Source organism: Balaenoptera acutorostrata, chromosome 15 (assembly GCF_949987535.1).
Source record: "Balaenoptera acutorostrata chromosome 15, mBalAcu1.1, whole genome shotgun sequence".
Lineage (NCBI taxonomy): Eukaryota > Metazoa > Chordata > Mammalia > Artiodactyla > Balaenopteridae > Balaenoptera > Balaenoptera acutorostrata.
Genome location: NC_080078.1, coordinates 71317483 through 71331355, shown reverse-complemented (window position 1 = coordinate 71331355; position 13873 = coordinate 71317483). Strand labels below are relative to the sequence as shown.

General features: G+C 40.8%; 1 protein-coding gene across 4 annotated transcripts in view; it reads left to right on the top strand.

Annotated features, from left to right (window-relative positions):
* The window catches only part of CHD6 (chromodomain helicase DNA binding protein 6), a 211379-nt gene that overhangs the window by 119019 nt on the left and 78487 nt on the right, over positions 1-13873 (top strand). For all 4 annotated transcript variants that reach the window (XM_057528676.1, XM_057528677.1, XM_057528678.1 and 1 more), the window contains 6 exons: positions 2027-2148; positions 3733-3976; positions 5549-5725; positions 6389-6532; positions 9485-9740; positions 10839-11049. In XM_057528676.1, the coding sequence (XP_057384659.1) occupies positions 2027-2148; positions 3733-3976; positions 5549-5725; positions 6389-6532; positions 9485-9740; positions 10839-11049 (1154 nt within the window). The remainder of the gene's footprint in view (positions 1-2026; positions 2149-3732; positions 3977-5548; positions 5726-6388; positions 6533-9484; positions 9741-10838; positions 11050-13873) is intronic.

Here is a 13873-nt window from a genome sequence, read left to right as displayed (position 1 = left end):
GATGTAAAAGTAAAACCTTTAGCACTGGAGAAAGAGGGAAAACCCAGAGGAGTGACTGGGTTAGAGCGTGATGCCGCTACATCAGGAGCGCTACCAAGGCAGCAAAGTGGAAATCTGCAACGCTAGGAGTGAGCCGCTTCAGTCGCTAGAGATGAGGAGCATTCCAGGAAGTCTCCCCATAGTATCTAGTAGAGTAGAGTGCCATTAAAATGAGTTACATGGACTTCGGGGATCCAGGCTGAATGATTCCTATAGGTTGAGAAGAATGTAATTTCTTTAAGGGAACAGAGCAAGAGAGTTTCTATAGGAATATCTTTGCTTAAGAGCTTTCTCTTTAAAATTAATTTTTTGACATAATAAATTATTTTCCCCTTTATTTCTAAAAACACCTGTGCCTATGTGCTGATAGTAATATTCAACAGAGTTCTATTTCAAGGGGCTTAGCCTAACTACAGCTATAGTAATTTTGTAGGTAAGTTGTGGTATGTAAGTTTCTGAAAGACCACACTTTCAGTGGTCTGAACAGATTGGACAGATTACACTTATCTCCAAATATCAGTGATATGAAATGGTTGGGGATATTTTATTAAATTTCACCTGTGAAAGGCTTCGTTTTAGTTAATAGCATATTTCAGGAGTAAACTTTATTGTAATACTCCAAAGTAGAACTACCAAAGACTACAATTGCTGTTAGAAACGATACAATCTCAAAATTCTCATTTATATAACTATAGGCATAGCTCAGATTTTTTATTTTATTTTATTTATTTATTTATTTTTAATTTATTTATGTATTTTTGGCTGTGTTGGGTCTTCGTTTCTGTGCGAGGGCTTTCTCCAGTTGCGGTGAGCGGGGACCACTCTTCATCGCGGTGCGCGGGCCTCTCACTGTCGCGGCCTCTCTTGTTGCGGAGCGCAGGCTCAGTAGTTGTGGCTCACGGGCTTAGTTGCTCCGCGGCATGTGGGATCTTCCCAGACCAGGGCTCGAACCCGTGTCCTCTGCATTGGCAGGCAGATTCTTAACCACTGCGCCACCAGGGAAGCCCAAAATTTTTATTTTTAAGACCTTGAAGTGTCAACCTAGGGGCTCAATTTGTCTAGAAGCAAAATAATCAAGTCTATGTCCAAATAATATAAATAAACAAAATTTTTAGATGGGAAGACTTAATACCTAAAAATTAAAATTAAAATTTTCCCCAGATTAATCAAAATTCCAATAGAATTTTAAGGGAACTTGAAATTGATTCTACAGTTATACAGAATACTAAATAAGACAGAATAGCCAAGATATTTTTGAAAAATAATTCCCCATCAGATATAAAGCTGTAGTAATTCAAAAGTGTGGTTTTATTGCAATAAGAGACAGTGCAGTAGGACAGAATGAAAGCTCTAGATAAAGCTCCCTGGATATATTAGAACTTATATGATAAAAATGGCATTTCATATCAATAAAGATCAATTACATTTAGAAATTGGTGTTTCATATGGGAAAATAAAGTAATAAGATTGCTATTATGTTCATGGTGAATTTAAGGAATTTACAGTTTTGATTATATAGGCTTTTGGCTTTACTCTAGAAACTAATCAACAAAATATTTGACCCACTGTACTTTCCTGAGCTGATTCCACAAGGACAAATAACAACAAAAAAAAAATTCTGTCTATAGAAGACTAAAAAACCTGACTAATACTGGCTTATAGGGAAATTAAAATGTAAGTGGGAGTGATTTCTAAGAGTCTCAGTAAAGCAGTATAATACTTATCAAGATTTTAGGTGGGTCTGTTTCTCTTCTTCATTAATTGCTTGCAAATTTTATAGAGGTGTTCTTAGTTTAATCTGCTGAAATCTAGAAAATACAGGGCTGGCTCATTAGTCAGAAGCTAGTAGCTGCAGTTTGCAGCCAGCTGTAGGACAGACAGCGTTTGAGATTTACCACCTGCCCCATCCTTGCCCTGTGTCCCTCTGCACATTTTGCCCCTGAAGCGTCATTCTCTGTGTCTTGTGCTCTCTGCTCTCCTTCCCTAGGAGCGACCTGCCTCCGACGCCTGGCAGAAACTTGAGAAGTCTCGGGAGTACAAGAACAGCAACCAGCTCCGGGAGTACCAGCTGGAGGGGATGAACTGGCTTCTTTTTAACTGGTATAACAGGTGCGGAACCAGAGCCGGTCCTGTCTTCAGGGATGATGTTTCTACCGGATGTTTGTGCCTGGAAGGAGATTGTGGGCTTAGCCCGCGTGGAGTAGCAATAGCAGAGTGGCAAGGATGTGCATCGGAGCCACTGGTTTCGTGTGGTGATCTTTGCACATCAGGCATACCAGGACTTTATTTTTTATGTCAGTTTGGTTTGGTTTGGTTTGGTTTCTCCAACTAAGAGGAATGATCTTTAGACATCACTGACTTTGTGCTTTTTTATCTTTGCCAGTCTAACCAAAAGGTTGGGCTCAACCTAGATGAAACAAAACCCAAAAGATCCTTTAAAACTGTTTTTTATCTCCCAGTCTTTAGCCAAAGTTGGCTCTAAAGGAGAATGGATCTGGATTCTAGCCCCGACTCTGCTACATGTTTGTGAGCCATGGGTGGCCTAGACTTGTAATACTCAGTTTTCAACTCTGTGCTTTAGTTCCCATCAGAATCTAAATGAAACAGATGAAATTTGAGAAAGATGGGTTGAGATTTTCTTAACATTCTAGAGTGTACCCCCGGTGTTGATTTTTAAAGACAGTATGTAGTGGAGCACACACCAAGCTGGGACTCTGGAGACCTGTGTTCTAGCCTTGTCTCTGCCACCTGTTCACAGTGTGAGTCAGGGCACAGCTCACTCAGACACTCCAGGTCTGGGGTTGCCCACCTGTACAGTCAGGAGTGAGACCGGACAGGGGCCACACTCTTCAGGGGTCGCACTCTTCCGGGGTCACAGCTGTGTGCAGTCTGTGATTCTGGGTCACCACAAGAGACCAGCGTTTTTACTCTTGATACGGAACTTAGTATGTGGGTTAAAAGTTTGTCCTTTGATAACGCAAGTAATAGACAATGATAATCATGCAACTTATGTTTCTGTTTTTCCCTTGGCTTCCATGAAGTTTGTCAGGTAGAGAAACTGGCTTAGATTTGAGGCATTTTTTTTTTCTCTCCTTGTTTCAGTATTATTTTAATTTTTGGTATTTTTAGTTTATTTATTTATTTATTTATTTATTTATTTTAATTTATTTATTTATTTTTGGCTGTGTTGGGTCTTCGTTTCTGTGCGAGGGCTTTCTCTCGTTGTGGCAAGTGGGGGCCACTCTTCATCACGGTGCGCGGGCCTCTCACTATCGCGGCCTCTCTTGTTGCGGAGCACAGGCTGCAGACGCACAGGCTCAGTAGTTGTGGCTCACAGGCCCAGTTGCTCCGCGGCACGTGGGATCTTCCCAGACCAGGGCTCGAACCCGCGTCCCCTGCATTAGCAGGCAGATTCTCAACCACTGCGCCACCAGGGAAGCCCTTAGTTTATATTTAAATGGACCTATTTCATGTATTTTCTCACAAGTTGCAGTAGTTCCTTTTTGGAAGTAGGCAGGGTGTGAACAATGATAAAAGAAACTTGCTTCCGTTGCATCTCTGGAAAATGCTGATAAAACCTTCACTGATGACCTTACAGGTCAAGGTGTGCTTCTGAAGTATCTTCTTATTTATAACCAACCTCTGCCTCTTTCCTATATTGATGATGAAGTATCTGTGTTTCTTACTCTGCAGAAAAAACTGCATTTTGGCTGATGAGATGGGCCTAGGGAAAACGATCCAGTCCATCACATTCCTTTCAGAAATATTCCTCAGGGGAATCCACGGCCCTTTCCTCATCATTGCCCCGCTCTCCACCATCACCAACTGGGAGCGGGAGTTCCGGACGTGGACAGAGATGAATGCCATCGTGTACCACGGCAGCCAGATCAGCAGGCAGATGATCCAGCAGTATGAGATGGTGTACCGAGATGCACAGGTGAGCCCTCCACCAGTCACAAAGACCTGGGGACAGCTTTCTGACGTCCTGGTTCAAAACAGCCTTTCTGTCCCTTGTCTTCCAGAGTTTAATGCCCTGCCTTGGGTTACTGTTGGCTTACTCTGTAGAGTCACATGATAATTGAGGCAGACTTCTTACTCCTTCCTGGTAATTCAATTTGTGATAAAACACAAAATTGGGGGGCTTCCCTGGTGGCGCAGTGGTTGAGAATCTGCCTGCTAATGCAGGGGACACGGGCTCGAGCCCTGGTCTGGGAAGATCCCACATGCCACGGAGCAGCTGGGCCCGTGAGCCACAGCTACTGAGCCTGCGCATCTGGAGTCTGTGCCCCGCAACGGGAGGGGCCGCAATAGTGAAAAGCCCGCGCACCGCGATGAAGAGCGGTCCCCGCACCGCGATGAAGAGTGGCCCCCACTTGCCGTAACCAGAGAAAGCCCTCGCACGAACCGAAGACCCAACACAGCCAAAAATAAATAAATAAATAAATAAAGTAGCTATAAAAAAAATTAAAAAAAAAAAAAATCTATTAAAAAAAAAAAAAAAAAAAACACAAAATTGGAGGGCATGCTTTCCACTCTGACATATACCAGAGGCTCTTTAGGACACGGAAAGCTTGGCTTCTTGGTTGGCTTACGAAGTTGCTTTTACATGCAGAAGATTTTATCTGAGTTGTTACGTGCTCAGTGAAGAAAGTGAGCAGAGGAATTCGTGTACAAAGGAAGGATTCTCAGCCAGGGAGTTTGGAGAGAGAGAGAAGGTTAACAGATTTGACATGGAAGGATAAAGAGAAAACAAATGGTTAAAAGCACAACAGAATTTTTTAAGACATTTTTGTTAAGTATAATCACTTTGCTGAGTATCCTTGTATGTTTGTCCAGAGCACTGATTTTTATAAATAAGGTGAAAATTAAATGAACTCAGAGGAAAGGCAGTGCTCACCCCAGAGATTTCACAGACGGCAGGAGGAGACACTTAGAAGAAATTTAAGACGTGCTCTAACGTGATGAAGCTGTGCTTTTTAAAACGATGGCAGCACTAAGACAGGCTGAAAGACAAAGGTGTGTCCTGCCTGGTAGCACTTGTCCTGGGTGAATCAGGATCATGATGTCGAATCTGTTCTAGAACCCAAGTTACAAGGTGAAATTAATTTTACCTGAAAAGTAGCAATGAGAGTTTCCTTGGGCATTCAAGCTATGCATGGTTTAGACCAGCTTCTGGCTGGGAATGTGTGAATCAGCACCCATCCGCTTTCCTTATCATGACAAGTAAATAAATAAAAAGCTTCCTTTCTCGGCCTTCCATGTTGCTCCTCTGTCTCACTTTTGTGAGGGTACGTGCTCTCTTGCTTTTGTTTCATTGATGTAATGGGGTCTCTCTCTTGTCTAAATAGCTGGTTCATTCTCGAAGTCTCTCAACTGAGGAAGAAGTGCTTATTGGCCCTCACCTAGGTCCTAGCATTTACAGTGTTGCCTCCTCTAACCCAGCCGGTAACCCAGTGGCTGGATTCTCCGGCCCTGCGTAAAGCTTTGTCTTTGGTTGTGTCATCCTCAGGGAAACCCGCTGTCAGGAGTCTTCAAGTTCCATGTCGTCATTACAACGTTTGAGATGATCCTGGCAGACTGCCCAGAGCTGAAGAAGATTCACTGGAGCTGTGTGATCATTGATGAAGCCCACAGATTGAAGAATAGGAACTGCAAACTTCTGGAGGGCCTGAAGCTCATGGCGCTGGTGAGAGTTAGCAAGCTCTTTGCATAAACACAGGCCCCTTCTGTTCACAGTAGAAGAAGCGTTCTTTAGCCATCTGCATGCAGCTTACTTGTGCACAGTCTGCTCACCCTAGATTTTCTTTTTGCCCACTATAGCTCTGATGGTGCAGGAAGCAAATTTTTTTGTTATGAACTGGGTCAACAGTTTGGCCTTTGCCACAGACTGATTCCCAGAGGGACCCAGGGAAATCTTAAATACCATGAAATTTGTGACCTGGAATGTAAGCTTGTTTCCAGGTCCCTGAATGATCTGGTACCAAAGGTGATGGCCTTCAGCATTACTGCCTTGGCACAGTGCCCAGTCTGTGGCAGGCAGGCACTCCATAATATCGAATGAATGAATGGATGAATGAAGGGGTGCTTTAACTAACGTGAAATTGCTCCTGGGCTCAGGGATGTGAAAGGAAGGTTGATCTGTTTATTGACGTTGTCACACTTATTCTGTAGAGTCACATGTTTTATAACCAACCTCTGCCTCTTTCCTATATTGATGATGAAGTATCATCATCTGGCAAAACAGAATTGCCACCAATAAAGCCCAGAATGCCCTAGCATCATTTTCCCACCAAAACCTGCTGTTTTGGTGGCTCAGACCCTGTTCATCCTGTGCTGTGAATCCATGCAGGAACACAAGGTGCTGCTCACAGGGACGCCCTTGCAGAACTCGGTGGAGGAGCTCTTCAGTCTGCTCAACTTCCTGGAGCCGTCACAGTTTCCTTCAGAGACTGCTTTCTTGGAGGAGTTTGGAGATCTGAAAACAGAGGAGCAGGTAAATAGGAGCCTGAAGGATTTGAGGAGACAATGTGGTAATGACCTTCACCATCAAGGGAAAAACAAGTCACCATGGGGACAGGAGTTAGCAAGTTCTCACATCCCTCATAAAATGAGCATTGCCTCCTTTATTTAATTTGTTTATGTTGAAGAGGATAAACTGATTCTTAGCAGTTCTTATTACTCCAAAGGATAAATGCATCAACATCCAAAATGCCTTATATCCGGCCTCTTGCCTTCACTGATCTCATATGTAAGTTCAGTGATTTTGTTCATAGCTCTGGCCTCAGGGGCTTGCTTCCCTCCTCCTCTGCCTTCTTCATCCTTCATCCCTCCTCCTTCATCACCTGCAACATGTTTCCAGGCTCATTTTCTTGAGTGCAACAAAATACACAGGTAGTGAGGAAAAGAAGGCAGGTGTGTATACTAGAGTAGTGGGCAAGTCCAGTTTTGTCCAAATCAACTAAATGTCCTGTTTTCAAAGATCTGGTCCTGAGTCTAGCTTGTTAGACTCAAAGCTGTTTCAAAACAAACGAGTCTATCTACTATGGGTAGAAATCTCAACTGGACATTGCAGAAGTAAGGCAGACAGGTTTAAATGCTGTAAGAGGAACAGTTAATAGTGCTGAGGACTTTAAAGGCGAGACAGGTCACATCTGTTTGGAAATTAGGAACAACTTCATGGAGAAAGTATAATTTGAGAATAGACTTTTAAGGGTGGGTACGTTTTCAGTAGGCAGAGAGAGATGATGACTGCTTTGCATAGGAAAAATATAATCATAATCAGCCATGGAATTTATTCAGTAGTTGGGAATCATGTGGTTGAGCTGGAAACAGGATGGATGAATTGAGGAGTATGAAGCCGGAGGAGTTTAGCGATATATTGTGGGAAGATCTTGAAAGACAGGTGGAAGGGTTTGGTAAGCATTAGAGAAGCAGTGCAGGGCTTTGATTGCAGGAATGACATAATTAGTTCTGCTAAATTAATCTAGCAATGGTGTGAGAGTGGGTTGGGGCCGAGAATTTGGGAACTGAGAAGGTTTGGGAATTTCACTAACAGAGAAATCAAGAGTACACTCTGTGGTCCCAGTCTGTTTGTTTCTACTTCTGTAGTGAGTCAGACTTTGAGAGCAGTGAATAATCAAACTTAATTCCACTTCTCGACATTTGCAGTATCTATTCATCTTTCAAAAGCCAGCTCCAGCCCTCTCTCCATTTTTGGACCATTAGAAATGCATCCTCTTCTCCCATTGCACTTATTTTGTGGTATGCATTTCTTCTTCTTCCTAGACAATGACCTCCTTGAGGACAAGGCCCACATCTTCTGCAAAGTTGTGTTTGTTGTATTGACCAGCACAGTGTCTGGCATGTAGTATACTCTAAATGATTCAAGGTATGAACCAAGTGAAGGGCAAAAGCTGAATCCAGCATGTGGCAGATTGGCATTTGTCCCTGTCTTTAACGATTACCTAGCTGTGTCTCTCCTCTTTGGGCTCTTACGTAGTAATTCCTAATCCATTTGGGGGATTACATTCCTAAGTACCATGATTGCTAAAACAAAGCATTCATTAAATGGATTAGATTTAAGATTGGGGTTAGTTAGGAGCAAACCACAAAAACGGCACCAACTATCTATGTATCTGGTTATAAAGTAAAGCATATTCATCATTGTTTAAAACCTGCTCCAGGAAGTAACTCTTCTAAATCACTCTCTGTAAATCACTTTATATTTCATCAGGAAGCATTGGTACAGCCCACAATTGATTTCTGCAGAATCTACCCCTTCTGAAATTTCTGAACAGCTCTTTATGACTTGAAACTTGATCTTTTGCACTTGCCTTTTCTCTTATTTTCCCACCAGGATTAATCTTATTGGTATCATGTTTTAGCTCAGGGTGAACTCAGGTGCCTTGACTTTGAATCCCTTCTCTGCCCTCCTCTTGGGAGAGTGAGCAAGTCCCCGTGCCATTGCGGTCAAGTGCATAGAGATCTGCTCTCCAGGCTTGGACCGTTAGGAGAAGAACAGACAAATCATAGCAAAGCATGTGATCAGGCTCAGAGTGCCCCTGAGATGACAGCTTGCATGATGGAGTGGGAGGTGTCACCTTACCACATTACTGCTCTACATATTGCTACCCCCAAACTTCTTTGCTGCTATCGTTATTTAGATGTAGGAGGAATCCATTTCCAGATTGCCTCTGCTGCTTTTTCTTTTTTTAATTTGATGTAAATGGCAACAACATTATATTAGTTTCGGATGTATGGCATGATGATTCAGTATATGTAGTATATATTATAAAGTGATCACCACAGTAAATCTAGTTAACATCCATCACCATACATACGTAAATTTTTTTTTTCTGGTGATGAGAGGTCTTAAGATCTACTCTCTTAGCAACTTTCAAATATACAATATAGTATTACTAACTAGAGTCACCTTGCTGTACGTTACATCCCCAGGACTTATTTATTTTATAACTGGAACTTTGTACCTTGTGACCACCTTCATCCATGTTGCCCACCCCCAGATTTCCTCTGCCTCTTACTTTGTTCTTTCAGCATCTTCCCTTTGTAAGGTATCACTTGTACCTTCTAACGTGGCTTAAAATGTTCCTCAGGTAATTGCTGCACAAGTGTGCGTGTGAGAGAGAGAGGTTTGCTTTCTCCATCCAGAAGAGGTCCTGTCTTTGTATCTTTCTCCCTTTGTATCTTGTAAGGTTGCCACATAGGTTCTCAGGAATTACTTGCGAATTAAAACCAGATCCCTTTTTTCCTTTCAGTCCTATTATAAGCTCCTCATGTTCAGGGATCAGGCGTGACCTGTCATTTAATCTGCTGCCACAGTACTATGATTAGATGCTCAAAAGATTGTAGTGAATGTTGGAATACCCCAGTAACAGTTATTGAATCGGGATTGGGGCAGGTGAACAGGTCTCATTTTCCTGGACAGGTGAAGAAACTGCAGTCTATCCTCAAACCAATGATGCTTCGGCGGCTGAAAGATGACGTGGAAAAGAACCTTGCTCCCAAACAAGAGACGATCATCGAAGTAGAGCTGACCAATATCCAGAAAAAGTACTACCGTGCCATCCTGGAGAAGAACTTTTCCTTCCTGACCAAGGGGGCCAATCAGCACAACATGCCCAATCTCATCAACACCATGATGGAGCTGAGGAAGTGCTGTAACCACCCCTACCTGATCAACGGTGAGTGGGGGACATGGGGCAGGCATCTTGATAGCCAACAGTCTTACGTTATCAAGTTCCCATGAAATGCCAGGGTGTGTATTCTGACCTTTTTACAGAGTATTAAACTGAGGTTCAAAGAGGTTGATGGATCTGCCTAAGCAGTCTGGCCAGTGAGTATACAGAGCCCTGTTTTGAACCTGCCTCTACCAATTCTCTGCCCATCAGAAGACGGATATCAGTTGTCAGCCTGCTGTGCTTTGTGTACCTGCAGTCTAGTCCACACTTTCCACTTTGGTGCAGGGAGATGTGTTACTTCATTGAAAAAATGATCATGGTGCAATGAGATTAAAACCCTCTGCAGGGGCTTCCCTGGTGGTGCAGTGGTTGAGAGTCTGCCTGCCGGTGCAGGGGACACGGGTTCGAGCCCTGGTCTGGGAAGATCCCACATGCCACGGAGCGACTAAGCCCGTGAGCCACAATTGCTGAGCCTGTGCGTCTGGAGCCTGTGCTCCGCAACAAGAGAGGCCGCGATGGTGAGAGGCCCGCGCACCGCGATGAAGAGTGGCTCCCACTTGCCGCAACTAGAGAAAGCCCTTGCACAGAAACGAAGACCCAACACAGCCATAAATAAATAAATAAATAAAATTTAAAAAAAAAAAAACCCTCTGCAGATAAGTTAACAGTTAACTGTACTGAGTAGAGAACGTGTTGGAAACTTTTTTTTTTTTAATTTTACAATAAAACTTTTTATAAAATTTTAAATCAAAATATGGTTTGGATTTACTGATCCCAAGCTTTTATGTCGAGAGGTATGTCTTTTTGTCAGCTTTCTCTGAAGGTTTCTTCACTTGCCTAAGTCAGCTTGGTATTTCAGATCCTTCCTCTCCTTGGTCAGACTTCCCAGGAAAGCAGAGCACCTGTGTTCTCTGCAGGACAGCCCTGCCGCTTGTAGAGCCCTCTGCTGAGGGCATGGGACGGACACACAGCATTCCCTCACTGGACTGTTGGTTTGGGACCTAAGAATTCATTTCATTTTTTTCTAGGCTCTGTCCAGCAGAGAGTAGCTATTACTCTTATAGTTTGTTCAAAGAATAGTTTTGTTCCATTCTTTTTCAGGGGCAGAGGAGAAAATTCTGGAGGACTTCCGGAAAACCCACAGCCCTGATGCCCCCGACTTTCAGCTGCAGGCCATGATTCAAGCAGCAGGGAAGCTGGTGCTGATTGATAAACTGCTCCCTAAGCTGATTGCCGGCGGCCACAAAGTACTCATCTTCTCCCAGATGGTGCGCTGTCTCGACATCCTGGAAGATTATCTCATCCAGAGAAGGTGAGCCTTGTGTCAAAGCTGTGCATCAAGCACTGCAAGCAGTTCCTTTTCTTTGATGCCTTTTTGATTCATTCAAAAATTATGTTTTAACAGGAAAAAAGCATTAAAAAGTAGAGATAAGAAATCTTCTCATAAAGATTGACTAAAATTCAGAGTTGAATCTTATGACCAGTTTTACCTGTCTAGAGTGAATTTCCTAGCCTATGATGTGGAGCCCTTGCTTTGCTTAAAAAATAAATTTTACATGTTTATTTATATTCTCTTTAGTTGGAAGAAACAATTCAGATAGCATTACAGAAGGTTAAGAAAATAATGTCGTTGTTTTTTTTTCCCTTAATAATGATGAGAAAAATACACCCTGGAAAGCATCACTGTATCAAGTTGCTGAAAGAGCACAAGCTGACAACTGCCAGAAAAAGAACTTGGGGATGTTTTATGTCTTAGCAAACCCTCTAAAGTTTTATGATATGCTAACTATGGCATCCCAACTTATTTTTTTGTTCATACTCCTGTAATTCCTTGAACCTAAGTTCCATTACTCATGCAGGTGAAAAGCCTGGGGTGTTATGTGGGTTGTTTGGAGTCTATGTGGGTACTACATTTGTTACATTATACACTGTACCTTCCATTTCCAGTCATTGGGATACATCAATCATCCGAATGGCAAATGGATTTTTAAAATTTACTCTTAATGATAAAGACGTCTCCAGATCTTAGAAACTATTAGCCAAGGCATTGCTGGGTTTAAAGGACATCCTTATTTTTATATAGTCATCATAGCAAATCTCTGTTGTGTTAAATGTTCTGATCCTTAAAGATTCTGTTTGTCCTTGTAACATGTAATTTATAGGAAAAGTATTAAAGGAAACGACCAATTTAACTATGGGTTATGCTGACATTTAACATTACATAAATAATTCTCCAAAATCGGATTAGGCAATAAAAGAATTTCTCAGAGCCCTGTAGTGGAGATCTTTAGGTTAGGAATTCTTGAGACTTACATTGTTTTTTTCTTTGAAGAATATATTGAAACTAGAAAGCAGTTTCGTATTTTATAAATTCACTATAGATGAATTACCAGAACACTTGCTTCTTATGTAAATATATTATCTCACTCTTCAAAATGTATGCAACTACCAGTTTGCAGTTTTTATTAAAGATCTCCCAAAATGAGTAACAGTGTAATGAACAGACTTTTGCTAAGTTCAGATGTCTTTATTTAGCTCCCTTATATGCTATTTTTCCTTATCATTTATTGCTTATTTTTGTTTTCAAATTTTCTAAATATTACAGTTTTTCTTGAAAATAGGGACACGTTGTAATACCACCACCTGCTCAAAGTTTCCATTCACACTTGGGCATTTATCTTTTTAGTCTTTTTTTCTTTGTGCATACATATATTTAGTTTTGTTGTTGATTTGTTTGAATTGGGATCATATTTTACATTCTGCTTTGTAACTCACCTTTTTATTTAATATATTATGAACTTTTTTCTTTAATTATTCTTCTACAACATAGTTTTGATGATCTGCATCATACTCTGTCTTATAGGTTGTTTCCAATTTTTCAGCATTTTAAGGAACTCTGTGAATATCGCTTTGCATTCATTGTGAACGTTTCCAGTTATTTCCTTAGGATAAATTATGATGTATATTTTAAAAAGCATTTGATTGATACATATTTCCAAAACACTCTCTAGAAAGACATTTTTACTGTGTCTTTTAATGGTGTATGAGAATGACTTTTTTTTCATACTCTGATCAATACTGTTTTTGCGTTTTAGTCTTTGCTGATTCAGTAAGCCAAAATTATGGTCTCTTGTTTTAATTTGTATTTCTGATTCTTAATGACAGTTTCATATTTATTAGCTGTTTATATTTCTCATTTTGTACATTGCTTTATTCATGTTCTTCCTCCATTTTTTTGTTACTCTTTGCCTTTTCGTTTATTAATTTATAAGAATGGCTTGTTTACTTAAGAATATGGTGCAAATACTTCCCCAGTGTTGTTCTTGACTTTTTCTTTATGGCTATGGGTTTTTGTTTGTTTATTTTATTCTTAGAAGTTTTAAATTTTATAATAGTCAAATCTCTCAGTCTTAAAACAGCTTTAAATAAACTTAAGTGCTTATTTATGCTTAAATTAATATGCTTTAAAAGGCTTCCCCCACCTCTCAATTATGCAGTATTCTGAAGTATTTTCTTTTCATTCTCTTATGGTTTCTTTACCCCAGCTCTGCACCCAACAGGGTCTTCTGACTTTAATATCATCATTACTTTTCTCTTTTTGATTTAGTTTTTAAATTTTCTTCAAAGTTATACATGCATATAGTTTAAAGAGCCAAATTATTCTATTAGACCTATGAAAAATAGCATTTCCTGATACCACCACATACCCCCAGTTTCTCCCCACCTGAAGCATTTACTTTAAACTCCTTATGGTATTTCTTTTGGTATTTATAGCTATATCTCTAAGTAATGTTAGTAGTTGTAATTTTTTTTTTTCAGTTTTAAGTATTATCTGTTCTCACTATGGAAGATGAATATTTCCCTTCTTTCACTGCCCCTCATAATTACCACATGTGCAACTCCTGTCCTCTCATCTTCCCAACCTGCCATGCAATACTTTGGGTTAAATTAATATTCAGTGTTTATTATGACTTATGGAAATGCTGAGTTATAGCTCAGCCATGTAGTATGCTGTTTGCTATTTCTTTCTTGCACAATTTTAATTTTTTCCTGAAGCTAAAAATTATTTTTTATTCGGTGCATATTTTTAAATATACTTATTATAATTCAGCTCCAAAATTTACTCTGGTTGTCTA